Source organism: Pan paniscus, chromosome X (genome assembly GCF_029289425.2).
Source record: "Pan paniscus chromosome X, NHGRI_mPanPan1-v2.0_pri, whole genome shotgun sequence".
NCBI classification, from domain to species: domain Eukaryota; kingdom Metazoa; phylum Chordata; class Mammalia; order Primates; family Hominidae; genus Pan; species Pan paniscus.
The window spans coordinates 42,542,875-42,562,717 of NC_073272.2; the positions used below are offsets into that span (position 1 = coordinate 42,542,875).

Sequence of the window (19,843 nt, forward strand, 5' to 3'; positions counted from 1 at the left end):
TTTTTGTATTTTTAGTAGAGACGGGGTTTCCACCATGTTGGCCAGGCTGGTCTCAAACTCCTGACCTCAAGCGATCTGCCTGCCTTGGCCTCCCAAAGTGCTGGGATTACAGGCGTGAGCCACCATGCCTGGCCCTCATTCTCAACAAATATCTAAATGACCCCAAAGTATAAATATCAACTCCTCTACCTGTCAGTCCTCAACATCAATTATCAAATGAAACACATGGAAGCTCCAATGCAGCCATGGGATCTCCCAGCAAGTGGTAAGGACACAGTGAGAGCCAGGTAGGGGCAAGCCAACTGGACAGCATCCCAGAGCACCTACCTCTGCAGGATGCCAGACCATCATGGAGATAAATCAAACATGCCGTAGTAGTTAACTCAGGTTTCCACACAAACTCCTCACATAACTAGGGAAACGTACATGGTTCTATCCTCACTGAAGCAGGGGCTACCTTGAGCAGAAATTTCAAGTCCATCTTCAGTGGCCTTGCCCTTCTCATCATTTTTGTGATTTGTGTCTACAATGTGTACTGTGCTTCTATTATTCGTACCATTCAGAGTTACTGGTTACAATTAGTTCCAATTCTTTTTAAAAATAGTGTTATAAAAATTTTAAAGTAGGCCGGGTGTGGGCGCTCATGCCTGTAATCCCAGTGCTTTGAAAAGCCAAGGCAGGTGGATCACCTGAGGTCAGGAGTTTGAGACCAGACTAGCCAACATGGTAAAACCCCGTCTCAACTAAAAATACAAAAAAATTAGCCAGGCATGGTGGCACAAGCCTGTAATCCCGGCTACTCGGGAGGCTGGGGTAGGAAAATCGCTTGAACCTGGGAGGCGGAGATTGCAGTGAGCTGAGGTCACACCACTGCACTCCAGCCTGGGCGACAAGAGTGAAACTCCGTCTCAAGAAACAAAAACAAAAACATTAAAGTAAAATATAAACTTGGTTGTAAAAGCAACCTTTAAACACTAAAACTGAATACAGAGTAAAAAGAAAGTCTCTCATCCACTCCAGCCCCCCAACCTTCCTTTATTTGTATTTATTTATTTTTTTGTAGAGACAGGGTCTCACTATATTGTCCAGGCTTGTCTTGAACTCCTTGCCTCAAGTGATGATCCTGCTTCAGCCTCCCAAAGTGCAGGGATTACAGGTATAAGCCACCACGCCCAGCCTCCCAATCTTCCTTTAACCTCCCTCATGTCTTACATGGAGAGAGAGTTCCAGTAAAGCAGCTACAAGAACCCAGTGTCTTTAGGTTTCTGATTATAAATTAACATCCTGGTTTATTAAATTGCACATTGGTTAACTTTTATCTTCAAAGGAAAGGCCTTCTACTGTAGCAGATCCTACATTGCAGGCTAGGAATAAAGAGGAACTGAGCTGGCCAGTGGGAGAGGGAGCAAAGGCCAGCTGGAGCATGGAGGTGGAGTGAGCACAGGGACCCCAGGTAGGTCAATGGCCTAGGTGAAGTCCTCACAGACACAGGGGTTGTGTGTCCTCACTTCTGGTAGCCGTGGGGAACCTGAGGGAACCAGGTGGGGCTGTGAATGATCCAGGGGACCGGTAATGCTGAGGGTGTGTAGCAGCCCACTTGTAGAGGCAACTAGCCATTCAAGGCGTGGCAGGGGACAAGAAATAGGGCTGGCATGGCCAGGCACGGTGGCTCACACCAGTAATCCCAACATTTTGGGAGGCCAAGGTGGGCGGATCACTTGAGGCCAGGAATTTGAGACCAGCCTAGCCAACATAGTAAAACTCCATCTCTACTAAAAATACAAAAAGTAGCCAGGCGTGGTGGCACGCACCTGTAGCCCCAGCTACTCGGGAGGCTGAGGCAGGAGAATCTCTTGAACCCAGGAGGCAGAGGTTGCAGTGACCAGAAATTGTGCCACTGCATTCCAGCCTGGGCTACAGAATGAGACTCCACCAAAAAAAAAAAAAAAAAAAAAAAGAAAAGAAAAGAAGAAAAAGAAAAAGAAAAAGAAGACTGGCAGGACAGGTATGGGAAGGTAGCCCCCTGCCTAGAGGCTGGGGCTCAGAGCAGGCATCCTCTTTCGTGGATGACACTGCCTTTTGTGGGCACTGGAGATGAACAGAGAGCCTACAACCCAGGCAGAACAGGACCAGGTAAGTTGCTCTACCTCCTGCTAGAAATACTCAGGAAGAGGCCACCCCAACCCGCCACCTCCACCCCCAACCCCACCAGAAGTGCTGATAGCAACCAACCTGGACAAAGAACTGCAGCAGAGTATTTCCAAAATCACATGGTGGACCACATGGCTTCCTTTGACCCCTCCAGACCCACCCCACCCTTCTCCACCCACTCTATGCTCCTAGAGGCGGGCCTGGATGAACTCCATCAAACGGTTTCTATGCCCTCTGCCTTCCAGTTGACCTTGGCTACCAGCAGGAGGTGGAAAACCGAAAGGAGAGAGGTCAGAGTATTTATTTCCCCCAAATACCTTCTTGAGAGCTGGCTGGCTGTGTCCCTGGACCAAAAGCCACAGCTCCTGTCAAGAGGCCCTCTTCACAGGATTTTCTCTCTCCAGTTTCCAGTGATTGCTTTCTCCTTCTGCTCCTTCTGGCCTGTGGTTTCCCTATACCCTGATATTCCTTTGTAAATAGTCTCTTTATTAAACTCTTCTCAATTTACTCAATCTGAGGGTGCCATCTGTTTCCTGCCAGTACCTGGAATGATACAGATGGCTTGTCTGACAGGACCTATTGATGGAGAGTCCAAGAACCCCTTATTATTCTAGGCAGAGGTGGGGCAGCCTGCATTTAGCTGGAGGTTACTAAAGGTGCATGAAATGAAACCAGAAACTTGAGCTCTTTGGGGGTGGGGACTGTCTTACTGGCTTTGCAACACCAGCACTATGGCAAAGTCTGTCTTTTAGTAGAGGGCCTTCTAAGAGCAGATTTCCTCTCTCCAGTTCAGGAACACTTTTCTGTCTTAAAAGGGTCTCCTTCTCAAATGTTGATGTCCCTGAGAGGTTTTGCTTTGAATGATTTTCCGCTAGGATCAAAACAATCAGTGAGTGGCTGGGCGCAGTGGCTCATGACTGTAATCCCAGCACTTTGGCCGAGGTGGGAGGATCACTTGAGGCCAGGAATTCGAGACCAGCCTGCTCAACATGGCGAGACCCTGTCCCTACAAAAACATAAGAAATTAACCAGGCTTGATGGTATTTATATGTAAGTATATAAATATAGATAAATAGATAACTTGACAAAGACTGGAAGACACATGAAAATATGTTGGGGCATTGGGGTTAGAGAATAATTTTTTTCATTAAATTGTTAATTTCATGAAGTTATTCTTATGATACATGAATGTGGAGGAAAAAACATAAAACAAGTATGTATATGAAATTGGGCGAAATACTGTCTTACCATCCTCCTTTCCCTCATCTATATACTAAGAGGATAAAGAGTCTCTTCCATTCCAATCCATTCCAGGTAATACAAAATGTGATTCTAAACTCTTAAAATGAGTCATATGTGGACACAGAGAATGAGGCAAAAAAAAAAAAAAGACACAGGAGTTTTGATTATTTTAACATGTCCATAAAAATCAAGAAATAGGAATAATTGTTTTTGTTCCCACTAGGGGCTGTGGTAAGTGAAGTTTTGTCTGTCTAGCTTGCTTTCTCAATCCCTCCTCTGGGTCACTTGAAGATCCCCTCCCTGACTCCACATGACTATGATGGCTAGGTCAATCAGTGTCCTTTCCCGCCCTTGACATTTAGTGGTCAGAAGACTAAACCAGAGCCAATCAGATTCTTCTCTGAAATTGATGCATGGACAGGTGGACAAAGAAGGTCCCTTTCTTCCAGGGCTGCCAAATCTTTCTGCCTGTTACTTGGGTGACCTTAGACAAATCGTTTAACTTCTTTGAGCCTAAATTTTCTCACCTTAAATGAGGTTAATAATACAATCTATTTCATAGGCATTTGTAAGAATCAAATGATATGAAGCATGAGAAAGGTTATTATAACTTTAATGTGTTTTATAATGTTATTAATAAATGTATTGTTATCAAATGTAAATAAAATTATATGATAAATTAATTCATTGTAAGGTGTTGGTCAATGACATCTTAGGACATTAAATCTCCCAAGGGTATTTACATATTTTAAAGGGGCCCATTATATAAAGCACAAAGATAGCACTAATCTATACTGTCAGGAATTAGGATAGTGGTTAACTTTGCAGGGGTGGGGGGCTTGTGATCAGAGGGAACATAAGGAAGCTTCTGAAAGGTATTGGTTGTGTTCGGTTTCTTGATCTGCATTCTAGTTACATGGGTGTATTGTTGGTAAAGCTTCATTGTCCTGTATGCTTAAGATATGTGCCCTTTTCCATATGTATGGTATGATTTAATAACAAGTCTTTAAAACTTGGAAATTCCGGCTTCCAAGAAGAAGTAGGCATACTTTTCCTTACTCCTCCTACTAAGTACAATGAAAAACTCTGGACATTATATATGAAATGAACATAAGAAGACTTTGAAAGGAGGCACTTTCTTTGAAAGGAGGAGACTTTGAAGAAGATGGCACTTGGAAATATCAATAAGTGCAAACTAAAAAAGACCTAACAAAAACTGCTCTATCTGGCCAAAGGGCCAAGAAAGGAACAACACAAGAAAAGAGAAAACTTTTAGACAGAAACTGCTCTGCTCTGACTAAACATCACAGGAAAAAAAAAAAAATGTAGCCCCATCCTCATTCATACCAGCAGAGGCCAAGTGGGGAGCCTAGAATTCCACTCGCCAGGCTATAGCAATGTGCCCTAACCCACCCACTGGGATATCTTCAGAGAAGGCCAAGTATGGAGCCAGTACGTTTATCCCTGCTGGGTAGTGATGAGGAAACCACATAGGCAACCTGTACTTCCAGCCCGCATCCTTCCTCCTTGGGCAGTATCAGAAGAAGCATAGTAGAAAGTCAGGACTTTCACCATTGCTCAGCAGTATTGATGCCATCCTCTCCCTGAGGTGTCAGTGGAGGCCTAGTGAGGAGCCTGAACTCCCACCCCACCCAGCAATAATAAAGAACACCCCCCGAGATGTCAACAGAGGCCGAATAGACTTTCTCTGCTGACCTGGCAGTAATGAGGGGACACCCCACCCCCTTCCCTTGCCAATGTAGTGTCCAAAAAGCCAGCTAAAACATCAGGTTTAAATAAGATACAGAGTCATAACATAATACCCAAAGTGTCCAAATTTCAATCAAAAATCACTCATTACACTAGAAACAAGGAAAATCTCAAACTGAATGAACAAAGATAATCTTTAGATGCCAACACTGAGATGAAACATGAGATAAAATTTTCTGACACAAATTTTAAAGCAGCCATCATAAAAATAATGCAATGAGCAATTACAAGCACACTTGACACGAATAAAATATAGAATAAATAAATAAATAAACAGCGCCTCAGGAACATGTGGGACTTTAACAAAAGATCTAGCATTGGTATTACTGAAGACCCAAAAGGAGAGGATAAAGAGGGTAGGGCTAAGAAAGTATTCAAAGAAATAATGGCTAAAAACACCCCAATTTGGCAAAAGACATAAACCTATAGATTCAAGAGGCTGAGTGAACTCTAAACAGAATAAACCCAAAGAAATTCAAACTGAGACACATATAATCAAACTTCTATAAACTAAAGACAAAGAAAAAATTATGAAGGCATCAAAAGAGAAATGACATCTTATGGCAAGAGAAAAACAACCGAATAACAGGATTTCACATTAGGAGACAGAGTAGAAGGAAGTGGCACAATATCTTTCAAGTACTAAAAGAAAAGAATTGTCAACCTGCATTTCTTTTCTTTTCTTTTTTTTTTTTTTTTGAGATGGAATCTTGCTCTGCCACCCAGGCTGGAGTGCAGTGGTGCAATCTCGGCTTACTGCAACCTCCGCCTCCCGGGTTCAAATGATTTTCCTGCCTCAGCCTCCTGAGTAGCTGGGACTGCAGGTGCCTGCCACCACACCCAGATAATTTTTGTATTTTTAGTAGAGACGAGGTTTCACCATGTTGGCCAGGCTGGTCTCAAACTCCTGACCTCAAGTGATCCACCCACCTTGGCCTCCCAAAGTGCTGGGATTACAGATGTGAGCCACTGCGCCCAGCCTCAACCTGCATTTCTATATCCAGTGAAAATATCCTTCAGGAATGAAGGGGAAATAAAGACATTCTCAAATATAGGGAAACTAAGATAATTTGTTACCAGCAGATCTACTCTAAATAATGGCTAAAGGAAGTTCATTAAACAAAAAGGAAATGATAAAAGAAGTAACCTTGGAACATGAGAAAGGAAGAGAGAACATGACAAGCAAAAGATCTGGGTAAATACAATAGACTTTCCTTCTCCTTCTGGGTTTTATAAATCATATTTGACAGTTTAAGCAAAAAATATAACACTGATATAGTTTTAAATGGCTCTGGAAGAAATTTCAAGACAATTATATAAATGGGGGAGAATAAATAGACATAGAGGTTAGATTTCTATGCTTCACTCAAACTGGCAAAGTGATGAGCCAAGTAGACCATGATAGATATGTATGTATAATGTAATTCCTAGAGAAATCAATAAGAAAACAATACAAAGAGATACACTAAAGAACACTATAAATAAATCAATATGGAAGGCAGGAGAAAGAAAATAGAAAATGAAAAGGAGAAATAACAAACAGAAAACAAGAAATAAAGTAGCAAATATAATTATATTTAATGTAGATTGTCTAAATATACTACTTTGGCAGAGTGGATCAAAAAGCATGACCCAGCTATATACTGTCTATAAGAAACTTATTTACAATATAATGATAAACGCAGATTGAAAGTAAAAGGATGGAAAAAGATGTATAATACAAGCATTAATCACGACGAAATAGGAAAAGCTCTATTATATCAGATAAAGTAGACTGCAAAGAAAAGAAAGTTACCACAGACAGAAAAGGACATTATATAATGATAAATGGGTCAGTACACCAAAAGGACATAGCACTCCTAAAATGTGTTTGCACTAAGTAACAGAGCAGCAAAGTATGTGAATCAAGATCTGATAGAACTGAAAGGAGAAATATGCAAATTCACAATTACAGACGTCAACATCCCTCTCTCAACAACTGATAGTACAACTAGCCAGAAAATCAGCAAGGATATAGAAAAGCTCAACAATATCATCAACCAACAGGGTCTAATCAACGTGTATAGAATACTCTACTCAACAAGAGCAGAATATACCTCAAGAATTTAGAAAAATGGGTCCTGGTAGTGGCTATGAGAAAAAAAATATAGAAAAAGAAAAGCAAAATAAACCCAAACCAAGCAAAAGGAGATGCGTAATAAAGATAAGAGCAGAAATCAATGAAATTGAAAACAGCAAAACAATAGAGAAAATCAATGAAACACAGAGCTTGCTCTTTGAAATCATCAATAAAATTGACAAATCTCTATCAAGATTGACAAAGAAAGAAAAAGTTAAAATTACCAATATCAGAAATGAAATAGGGGCTATCACTATATCAGAAATGAAATAGGGGCTATCACTATAGACCCTGCAGACATCAAAAGTAAAATAAGGGAATACTATGAACAACTCTACACATAAATTTGACAACTTAGAGGAAATAGACCAATTAATCAAAAATAACAAACTAAAACAACTCACCCAATATGAAATATATAGTTTGAATCTCTATATATTAAGGAAATTGAATTTGTAATTTAACTTCTCCCAAAAAAGAAATATCAGATGATTCCACTGGAAAATTCTACCAAATTTAAAAGAATTAAACTAATTCTAAACAATCTGCTTTAGAAAATAGAAGAGGATGGAACACTTCTCAATTCATTTTATGAAGCTATTATCCTGGTAAGAAAACTAGACAAAGATAGTACAAAAAAAAAGATATTACAGACCAATTTTCCTCATGAATGTACATGCAAAAGTTCTTAACTAAATATTAGCAAATAAAATTCAACAATATATAAAAAGAATTATACAACATGATAAAGTAGACTTTATTCCTGGGGTGCAAGACTGGTTCAATTTGCTAAAACTACTTAATAGAATTCATCATATTACTAAGCTAAAGAAGAAAACTCATGTGACCATATCAATTGATAAAGAAAAAGCGTTTGACAAAATTCAATACCCACTTATGATAATCAGAAAACTCTAAGCAAATTAGGAATAGAGGGGAACTTTTTCAACTTGATAGAGAGCATCTACAAAAACCCTACAGTTAATATAATACTTAATGATAAAAGACCGAATGCTGGCCGGGCGTGGTGGCTCACACCTGTAATCCCAGCACTTTGGGAGGCTGAGGTGGGCGGATCATGAGGTCAGGAGTTCAAGACCAGCCTGGCCAATATGGTGAAATCCCGTCTCTATTAAAAATACAAAAATTAGCCGGGCATGGTGGCACATGCCTGTAATCCCAGCTACTCAGGAGGCTGAGGCAGAAGAATCACTTGAACCCGGGAGGTGAAGGTTGCAGTGAGCCGAGATTGCACCACTGCACTTCAGCCTGGGCAACAGAGCGAGACTCCATCTAAAAAACAACAAAAACAACAAAAGACTGAATGCTTTCCCCTTAGGATAGGGAAGAAGCCAAAAATGGCCACTCTCACTACTCATATTCAACATAGTACTGGAAGTTCTAGCCAGCACAATAAGGCAAGAAAAAGGAATATAAGGCATACAGATTGGAAGGAATTCTTTCAAACTGTCCCTATTTGTTGATGGCATGGTAGTATATGTAGAAAATCCTAAGGGATTTACAAACAAAACAAAACAAAAACCTACTAGAACTGATAAGTGATTTCAGCAAAGACAGTGTTCAAGAATAACATTAAAAATCAATTGTATTTTTATATACTGGCAATGAACATGTGAACATTTTCACAATTGAAAATAAAGTATCATTTAAAATAATTCAGAACAAAACATAACATTCTCCAAAGAAGATATATAGATGGCCAATAAGCACATGAAAAGATGCTCAATATCATTAATCATTTGGGAAATGCAAATCAAAATTACAATGATATAACACCTCACACCTACTAGGGTGGATACTATTTAAAAAAACAAAGTAGGGCTGGGTGCGGTGGCTCATGCCTCTAATCCCAGCACTTTTGGAGGCCAAAGCAGGTGGATCGCCTGAGGTCAGGAGTTCAAGACCAGCCTGGCAAAACCCCGTTTCTACTAAAAATACAAAAATTAGCCGGCCGTGGTGGCTTGCACCTATGGTCCCAGCTACACAGCAGACAGAGGCAGGAGAATCACTTGAACCTGGGAGACGGAGGTAGCAGTGAGCTGAGATCACACCACTGAACTCCAGCCTGGGCAACAGAGGGAGACTCTGTCTCAAAAAAACAAAAGCAAGCAAACAAACAAACAAACAAACAGAAAGTAAAAGGTGTTGGTAAGGATGTGGAGAAATTGGAACCCTTATACACTGTTGGTGGGAATATAAAATGATACAGTCACTGTGGAAAACAGCATGGCAGTTCCTTTAAAAATTACAAATAGGATTGTCATATGATTCAACAATTCCATTTCTGGGTATATACCCCAAAGAACTGAAAGCAGGGTCCTGAAGAGATATTTATATACCCATGTTTATAGCAGCATTATTCACAAATGCTGAAATGTAGAAGCAATCCAAATGTCCATCAACAGATAGATGGGTAAGCAAAATGTGGTCTATCCATTACAATGGAATATTATTCAGCCTTAAAAAGGAAGGAAATTCTGGCACATGCTACAACATGGATAAACCTTGAAGACATTATGCTAAGTGAAATAAGCCAGTCATAAAAAGACAAATACTGTATGATTCCACTTATATGAGGTACTTAGAATAGTCAAAATCATAGAAAAAGACAGTAGAATGGTAGCTGCCAGGGGCTGGGGGAATTGGGAAGTGGGGAGTTATGTTTAATAGGTATAGAATTTCAGTTTTACATGATGAAAAGAATTATGGAGATGGAAAGTAATGATGGTTGCACAACATTATGAATATATTTAATGCCACCGAACTATACACTTAAAAATGGTTAAGGCCAGGCGCAGTGGCTCACGCCTGTAATCCCAACACTTTGGGAGGCTGAGGCAAGTAGATCACTTGAGTCCAGGAGTTTGAGACCAGCCTGGGCAACATGGCAAAACCCTGTCTCTACAAAAAAAATACAAAAATTAATCAGGCATGGTGGTGTGTGCCTGTGGTCCCAGCTACTAGGTAAGCTGAGGTGGGAGGATAGCTTGAACCCAGGAGGTGGAGGTTGTATTGAGCTGTGATCGCGCCACTGCACTCCAGCCTGGGTGACAGAGCAAGATCTTGTCTCAAAAAAAAAAAAAAAAAAAAGGTTAAAATGATACATTTTATGTATATTTAAACACGATAAAAATGAAAAAAACATATATAGGACTTATATGGTGAAAACTACAAAAATGTTGATGAAAGAAATAAAAGATTTAAATATCTGGAGAAATATACTATGTTCACGGATTGGAAGATTCAACATAGTAAATACATCAATTGATATACAGGTTTAATGCAAATACTATCAAATTCCCAGCAAGAATTTTTACAGATATACACAAGATTATTCTAAAATTTATATGGAAAAGTAAGGAACTAGACTAGTGAAAACAATTTTTTTTTTTTTAAATGGAGTTTCGCTCTTGTTGCTCAGGCTGGAGTGCAATGGCACGATCTCAGCTCACTGCAACCTCCGCCTCCCGGGTTCAAGCAATTCTCCTACCTCAGCCTCCCAAGAAGCTGGGATTACAGGCATGTGCCACCACCTCTGGCTAACTTTTTGTATTTAGTAAAGACGGGGTTCCACCATGTTGGTCAGGCTGGTCTCGAACTCCTGACCTCAGGTGATCCACCCGCCTCAGCCTCCCAAAGTGCTGGGATTACAGGCGTGAGCCACCATCCCCGGCCTCAATAAAAACAAAATTTAAAGAAGAATAAAGTGGGAGGAATTACTATACCCAGTTTCAAGACTTATCATATAGCTACAATAATTAGGACTGTGTGTTATTGGTGGAGGGAAAGACACATAGATCAATAGAATAGGACACAGAACCCATAAATAGACCCACACAAGTTTGGTGAGATGATCTTTGACAAAGGTGCACAACAGCTAAATGGAGAAAATAAAGATTTATCAACAAATGATGTTGGAGCAATTGGACATCCATAGGCAAAAAAATGAACATTGACCTAAATCTTACCCTTTATGAACAACAATTAACTCAAGTGGATCACCAACTTAAATGTAATACATGAAATTAGAAAACCTTTAGAAAATAATATAGGTGAAAATTGTCGGGGTTTAGGCAGAGGCAAAGGGATCTTAGACTTAACATCGAAAGCACAAGCCATAAGTGAAAAATTGGTAAGTTGGACCTCATCAAAATTTAAAAATTTTTCTCTAGGAAAGATTCTGCTAAGAAGATGAAAAGATGAGCTACAAACTGGGAGAGAATACTTGTAAACCAATTATCCAACAAAGGACTGGTATATGGAATCTATAAAGAACTCTGAAAACTCAATAGTTAAAAACAAAACAAACAAACAAACAAACAAAAAAAAACTGACTGGGCACAGTGGCTCACACCTGTAATGCTAGCACTTTGGGAGGCTGAGGTGGGAAAATCGCTTAACGCCAGGAATTCAAGGAGTTCAAGACCAGTCTGGGCAACATAGTGAGACCCTATCTCTACAAAAAATTTAAAAAATAATCAGGTATGCTGGTGCGCACTGTAGTCCAGATACTCAGGAGGCAATGACAGGAGGATTGCTTGAGCCCAGGAGGTCAAAGCTCCTGCACTCCAGCCCGGGTGACAGAATGAGACCCTGTTTCTAAAAAAAAAAAGAAAAGAAAAGAAAAAGAAAATGAAAGAAAGAAAAGGCTATATATACTGTATGATTCCATTTCTGTAACTTTCTTGACAAAATCATAGGAGTGGATAACAGATTAGTGGTTGCCAGGGATCAAGGTGAGATGGGAGAGGAGTATAGCCATAAAAGGGCAACATGAGGGAATCCTTGTGATGATGGAAATGTTCTGTACCGGTATTGACGATGTAATAGTGTCAATATCCTGCTTGTGTTATTGGACTAAAGTTTTGCAAGATATTACCATTGGGGAAACTGGGTAAAGGATATATGGAAATGTCTCTATATTTTTTCTTACAACTGCATGTGAATCTATAATTATCTCAAAATAAAATGCTTAATTAATTTATTATTTGATTTATTTATTTAGAGACAGAGTTTTGCTCTTGTTGCCCAGGCTGGAGTGCAGTGGTGCAATCTCAGCTCACTGCAACCTCTGTCTCCTGGGTTCAAGCATTTCTCCTGCCTCAGCCTCCCGAGTAGCTGGGATTACAGGTGTTTGGCCACCATGCCTGGCCAATTTTTTTTTTTTTTTTTTGTATTTTCAGTAGAGACGGGGTTTCACCATGTTGGCCAGACTGGTCTCAAGCTCCTGATCTCAGGTGATCAGCCTGCCTTAGCCTCCCAAAGTGCTGGGATTACAGGCGTGATAAAATGCTTAACTTAAAAAGAAATGGGCCTGGCATGGTGGCTCACACATGTAATCCCAGGAGGATCATTTGAGCCTAGGAGGTCGAGGCTGTAGTGAGCCATGATCATGCCACTGCACTGCAGCCTGGGCAATGGAGCAAGACTCTGTCTCAAAAAATAAAACAATAAAATAAAATAGTAGAGGATATTCTCTCTTCCTCAGCGCTGCCTACAGAGGTTGCAGCCATCTCCTCCTTGGCATCACAGCTGCCCTCAGACCCCTTGTGAAACTCAAGATTGTCAAAAAGAGAACCAAGAAGTTCATCCTGTACCAGTCAGACTGGTATGTCAAAATCAAGCCTAACTGGCAGAAACCCAGAGGTATTGACAATAGGGTTTGTAGAAGGTTCAAGGGCCAGATCTTGAAGCCCATCGTTGGTTGTGGGAGCAACAAAAAAACAAAGCATGTGCTGCCCAATGGTTTCCGGAAATTCCTGGTCCATGACATCAATGAGCTGGAAGTGCTGATGATGTGCAACAAATCTTACTGTGCTAAGATCGCTCACAATGTTTCCTCCAAGAACTGCAAGGCCATCGTGGAAAGAGCAGCCCAGCTGGCCATCAGAGTCAACAACCTCAATGCCATACTGCGCAGCAAAGAAAATGAATAGGCGGCTCGCGTGCATGTTTTATGTTTAAAGAAAACCATAAAAACTGCCAAAAAAAAAAAAAATAGTAGAGGGGGCCTGGCGTGGCAGCTCACGCCTGTAATCCCAGCACTTTGGGAGGCCGAGGCAGGCGGATCACCCGAGGTCAGGAGTTTGAGATCAGTCTGGCCAACATGGCGAAACCTCGTCTCTACTGAAAACACAAAAATTAGCCAGGCGTGGTGGCACACACCTGTAATCCCAGCTATTCGGGAGACTGAGGCAGGAGACTCTCTTGAACTCGGGAGGCGGAGGTTGCAGTGAGCCAAGATTGCACCACTGCACTCCAGCCTGGGTGACAGAGTGAGACTCTGTCTCAAAAAAAAAATTTAAAAGAATAGTAGAGGGGCTCCTAAAGAGCAAAAAACCTGTAAGACTAAGAGGAAAAGCATCTAATGGTGTGACTTCAGGCATGTGACAAGTCACTAGAAGAGGGAGAGAGATACACCCTTTGCCACTTTCTTCAAAGTCAATCCTGGCACCTAATATAGAGAGATGTTAGTATTTACCTATGATTGATTTAAGGAAGATTCTTCCCCTATTACCCTTTGTAAAATTTGCAGTCATCATTGATAAAGACAAGACAAGAGTTTGACTCTTAGCCTCAAACATAAAGGACTTCAAAATCTTATTTGGTGCACTATTGGTGTGTTTGTATAATTTAACTATAAGTGACTTACATATTTTAAAAAATTATCACAATTTTGATCTGCACCAGAAAGGAATTTGCAGCTGAAAATAATCTGTTCCTATCTAGGTAAATTTTGAAAATATCTAAATTTTCTTAGTGAGAAAACATCCATGGTCTCAGATGTGGTTATGGGATAATGGTCTCCCAATGACTCATAAAATACCTCTCCTGGGAAAATACCTCTAGCATTACAAATAGGGTTGCAAATCTAAAAAGACAAATTTCATTAAGGCAGGAGATTTTTCTGGGCATGCTATGTAACTCCTGTTGTGGTGGTCTGGTGGAAAGGTTGGTGGAAAAGTGGGGGCTGGAGGGAAGGGGATGGACAGGAGAGACCCTTAAAGAGAGACTCTTGAAACAAGTATCTGTTGTTGGTATAAGAAGTTTAGGAAATATACCTTAAGATAAGAAGGAATTGTACTAAAATGTAGTCATTCAGATTCTTAAAAGGACTGTGTGAGGACAAAAAAATCCAGGGGAAATACATTTTAAAGACATGATCATAAAGAGAGTGGCATTAATGGATCATTGTGGGCCCCCTTCAAGATTATGTATTCAGAGGCAGAAGAGAGGGAGGAGGGGCCAGGAAGTGACTGGTGTGGTTGGCGCTCATGGGTTTATTGTTGTCTACAGGTTCTGAATCCTACCCTAGCAATGCTGACCACTCTTCATGGGATGGCTGAGACAGGAACACCCAGTGCCTGGGGTAGGCAGCTGAGAGCCACCTGGTAAAATGATTTGGTCTTTAGAAGAGTATGGATATGCAGCCAGGCGCAGTGGCTCACACCTGTAATCCCAGCACTTTGGGAGGCCGAGGCGGGCTGATCTCTTGAGGCCAGGAGTTCGAGACTAGCCTGACCAACACGGCGAAACCACATCTCTACTAAAAATATAAAAATTAGCCAGGCATGGTGGCACACGCCTGTGATTCCAGCTACTCGGGAGGCAGAGGTTGCAGTGCAGTGAGCCAAGATCATGCCACTGCATTCCAGCCTGAAGCACAAAGCAGGACTCCGTCTCAAAAAAAAAAAAAGTATGGATATGCAACCAGCAACAAGGAAACTGAGGCAGAGTCTAGCCAAGAACCAAATAGGGGAGGTGCTGGTGCACACAAGGATGGGGAATGGCTTTTGTGGGGCCCTGAACTAGGGACAATAGCCAGGTCATCTAGACTCCGGGCTGAAGCCAACGGCTGAGCAAAGCTGGGCTCAGGAACAAATGAAGGTGTGGTAGGCAAAATTCTCCTGTATTAGTCTGTTTTGTGTTGTTATAAAGGAATACCTGAGGCTGGATAATTTACAAAGAAAAGAGATTTATTTTGGCTCACAGTTCTGTAGGTTGTATAAGAAGCATGGTGCCAGCATCTGCATCTGGTGAGGCCTCAGGAAGTTTCCGCTCATGGCAGAAGGGGAAGAGGCAGCAGGTGTATCAAAAAGCAAGAGACAGAGCAAGAGAAAGGGGAAGAGGTGCCAGACTCTCTAAACAACCAGCTCTCACGTGAACTTATAGCTTGAGAATTCACTCATTACTGTGCAGAGGGCATCAAGCCATTCATGAGGGATCCTGTCCCCATGACCCAAACACCTCCCTCTAGGCCCCACCTCCAACACTGGGGGGGGGGTCACTTTTTTTTTTTTTTTTTTGAGACAGAGTCTCACTCTGTCACCTAGGCTGGAGTGCAGTAGCACGATCTCAGCACTCACTGCAACCTCTGCCTCCTGGGTTCAAGCAATTCTCCTGCCTCAGCCTCCTGAGTAGCTGGGATTACAGGTGCCCACCACCACACATGGCTAATTTTTGTATTTTTGGTAGAGATGGGGTTTTGCCATGTTGGTCAGGCTGGTCTCAAACTCTGAAACTCAGGTGATCCTCCTGCCTTGGCCTCCAAAAGTGCTGGGATTACAGGCGTGAGCCACCGTGCCTGGCCTGGGGGTCACATTTCAACATGAGATGTGGAGGGGACAAATATACAAACTATATCAACCCCCAAATTCCTGCCCCCTAGCATACACACTCTGTATCATTCCCTCCTTTTGAGTATGGGTAGGATCTGTGGATATGATGGGATAATTTTGCAGTATCTATCAAAATTACAGGAGCATATGATCTTGATCTTTGACCCAGTAAGTTCACTTCTAGGAATTTACTCCACAGATATATTAGCAGACATGGGAAATTATTTATGCACAACGTTTTCCATTTGAACATTCACCTACCTATTCATTCATTCAATACATGTATATTGTTAGTAATTTTAAAAGGTTGGAAACAACCTAAGTATCAGTCAATAAGGATGATTAAATACATTACTGCACAATGGAATACCACATAGCTAGAACAAAATAAAGAACAAGGAAACTCTGTATGTATCAATTTGGAAAGATCTCCAATACATTTTTAAGGGAAAAAAGCATGATGCGGAATAGAGCATACATCATATTAAAAGGAAGGGATTGGGGATGTATATTTATATTTGTTCATACCAGCATTAAAAAATCTCTGGGCTGGGTGTGGTGGCTCATGCCTATAATCCCAGTACTTTGGGAGGCCGAGGCTGGTGGATTGCTTGAGTCCAGGGGTTCAAGACCAGCCTGGGCAATATGGTGAAATCCAGTCTCTACTAAAAATACCAAAAAAAATTAGCCAGGTGTGGTGGTGCGCACTTGCAGTCCCAGCTACTCAGAAGGTTGAAGTGGGAGAATCACCTGAGCCAAGGAATTTGAGGCTACAATGAGCCAAGATCGTGCCACTGCATTTCAGTCTGGGCAACCAGAGTGAGACTCTGAAAGGTTACAGTCACTGGCTATTTGGGGAAGATGGGACTGGGCAGATGGGACAGGCCTTAGAGGGAGATGTTTCACTGTATATATGGTTATACACTTTATGTATGGATCATTTTGAACTATCAGCTAAATAAAATGTTAAATGCATGTATTTTAAAATTAAAACATTTTAAAAGAGGTTTTGTCCCAATAGAGTTAGGGAGCCACATGATCTTTGTAGCATTACCTTCTCAGTTTTTGTTTTGTTTTGTTTTGGTTTGTTTGCTGTGTGAGACCAGGATGTCAGCAAAAGAAAGAGGCCCTTTCTCCCCTCACCGCCCACCTCCATTTGGATTTTGCAGCCTGAGCACCGTCCTCTAATGGAGCCACTACTTACCTTTCCCACTTCAGCTCCCTAGGGAGAACTGAAGGGCTGCTTTCCCAGAAGCCACCAAGGCTCTCCAGCTGCACCCCCAGAGCCACTGCTGGCAGTTGAGATTCCCCTGGGAGGTGAGAATCTGTGAGTCTTCCTAACCACCAGGCCCCAACCATCTGGGAACATTTGAGTTCAAATAACCCAACCAGTCCTGTCCTGCAGGTCTTGATCCCCTTAAGCAGAGCTAAGATCCACCTGGAATGTATCAGCGCTATTATCAGTACTAGTTGTTGACACATGGAGTCCATTCTGATGGGCTGGTGCCTGTCCTCTACCAGTTGTTAAGTATTTTGGCTATCACTTCTGTCCTCTGTTGCCATGCCTCGCACTTCAACCCCTCCTACACTCCTCCCCTGGGCTTCCTCCCCTAGTCCTGCCTTTCGCTGCTGATTGCCTTTGGTATCAGACAGGCGCCCAGTAAGCAACAGATGGCACACCCAAATTGGGTAATTTGAGAAGAATGTAATAAGGGACTATTTAGGAAAGTGTGGGCAGGGTATAGGGAAACCACTAGGGGTAGGGCAGTACCCCGGGGCAAGGGGAGGGACCAGTAATAGAGAGGGATGGGTGGAGAAAGCTCTGGTGTGAGCTGAGACCCCTGGCTGGTTGCTGGAGGCAGACAGTTCACTATTATTCATCAGTGAGAAAACCTGGGAAATTAAAAACCCCAATCTCCCTCTCTTTCCTCCCTTCCATCTCCTGTAGGTATCCCATTTTCCAAACCGAACAGAGGGCACAGGAGCCCATTGAACCAGTCTATCCATAGAGGTCAGCCTCCTAGGCACAGAACATGATGGGGAGGGGTGGAGAGTGGATCTGGAGGGGCAAATGAAATATATTTAGCCCCCCTCCCATAATATTTTAGAAGAACTTTATCATGAAAAAAATTCAAACATATTTTAAAAGCAGAGTAGTATAATAAATCCAAAATACCCGCCATCCAGCTTCAACAATGATTATTTGAGAGCCAATCATCTCATTTTATCTATATTCTCACTCACTCTTACCTCTTTATTATTTTGCAGCAAATGCTGGGCTTCACATCATTTCATCTGTCAATAATTCGTATGCATCTCTAAAAGATAAGGATTCTTTTTAAACCATAACACCATTAGCACAGCAAAAAAGTAAAAAATAATAATGATAAAATAAAAATAATTCCTTAATATTATCAAATGTCTAATCAATGTTAAATTTCCAATTGTCCAATAAATATTACGTATGGCTTTTTAAAAAACAATGTGTTTGCTTAAATCAGAACCCAAATAAGGGCAAATCCTTGCAATTGGTTCATATATCTTTTGAATCTCTTTTAAATCCACAGGGTCCCCCTCTATCTTTTTCTTGCAATTTATTTATTTATTTATTTATTTTTGAGACGGAGTCTCGCTCTGTCGCCCAGAGTGGAGTGCAGTGGCGCGATCTCGGCTCACTGCAAGCTCCGCCTCCCGGGTTCAAGTGATTCTCCTGCCTCAGCCTCCCGAGTAGCTGGGACTACAGGCGCCTGCCACCATGCCCGGCTAATTTTTTTGTTTTTTTTTTTAGTAGAGACGGGGTTTCACCGTGTTAGCCAGGATGGTCTTGATATCCTGACCTCGTGATCCGTCCGCCTCGGCCTCCCAAAGTGCTGGGATTACAGGCGTGAGCCACTGCGCCCGGCCTTTCTTGCAATTTATTGTTGAAGAAAACAAAACATTTGTCCTGTAGCATTTCCCATGGTCTAGATTTTGTTGATTGTATTCCCATAGTCTAGGACAAGCTGGTCCAACCCGCACCTCACGGGCTGCATGCAACCCAGGACGGCTTTGAATGTGGACCAACACAAATTCGTAAACTTTCTTAAAACATTATAAGATTTTTTGGCAATTTTTTTTTTTAGCTCATCAGCTATCGTTAGTGTTAGTGTATTTTATGTATGGCCCAAGACAATTCTTCTTCTTCCAATGTGGCCCAGGGAAGCCAAAACATTGGAACATGCTCTTTCCTGGTAGTATAACATGCTCTTTCTTCTGTATTTCCTGTAGTTTATATTTGGCTCTGGAGGCGGTATCAGATTCAGGTCGAATTTTTGTGATTACTTCATAGATGATGGTGTGTTCTTCCTTCAGGATGCACCAAAAGTCTGGTTGACAATTTTTTGTGAGGTTAGCAGTCACGATGATTGATCCGTAGATTCATTAATTCATTTGAGGTTGCAAAGTGATGACATTCAGATTTATTATTTCTTCTTCATTTATTAACAACTATTTTGCATCTTGGTGTTTGCTTTTTCAATTCCCAATACCTCATGGAACTCCCTCATGTCACCTAGTATTATCCTAATTCATCCTTTCTAATGGCTGTGTAATATTCACGTTGTGGATATACCATCATTTATTTAACCATTCTCCTATTGACAGCCTTTCACTTGGCATCCAGTTTTTTGCAACTACAAACAATACTGCAATAAAACGTCCTTTTATATATGTCCTTACTAGCACTTTCATTCCTATGGAATAGATTCCCAGGAGTGAGTTTGCTGCGTAAGCAGAATATTTTATTTATTCGTATATTCATCTATCTATCTATCTATCTATCTATCTGTCTTCTGTCTATCTATCATCTATCTATCTATCTATCTATCTATCTATCTATCTACCTATCTATCTATCTAGTAGAGATGGTGTCTTTTCATATTTC

At 41.3% G+C, this 19,843-nt stretch overlaps 1 protein-coding gene across 1 annotated transcript; it reads left to right on the top strand.

The window, feature by feature from the left end:
- The first annotated feature begins 2,066 nt into the window (after nt 1-2,066).
- On the top strand, nt 2,067-13,805 carry LOC100985649 (large ribosomal subunit protein eL32-like). The gene is made up of 3 exons (XM_055106195.1): nt 2,067-2,133; nt 12,167-12,197; nt 12,768-13,805. Exons 1-3 carry the CDS (start codon nt 2,067-2,069, stop codon nt 13,237-13,239), a joined length of 570 nt encoding a protein of 189 aa, XP_054962170.1. The 3' UTR covers nt 13,240-13,805.
- Nucleotides 13,806-19,843: the final 6,038 nt, after the last annotated feature.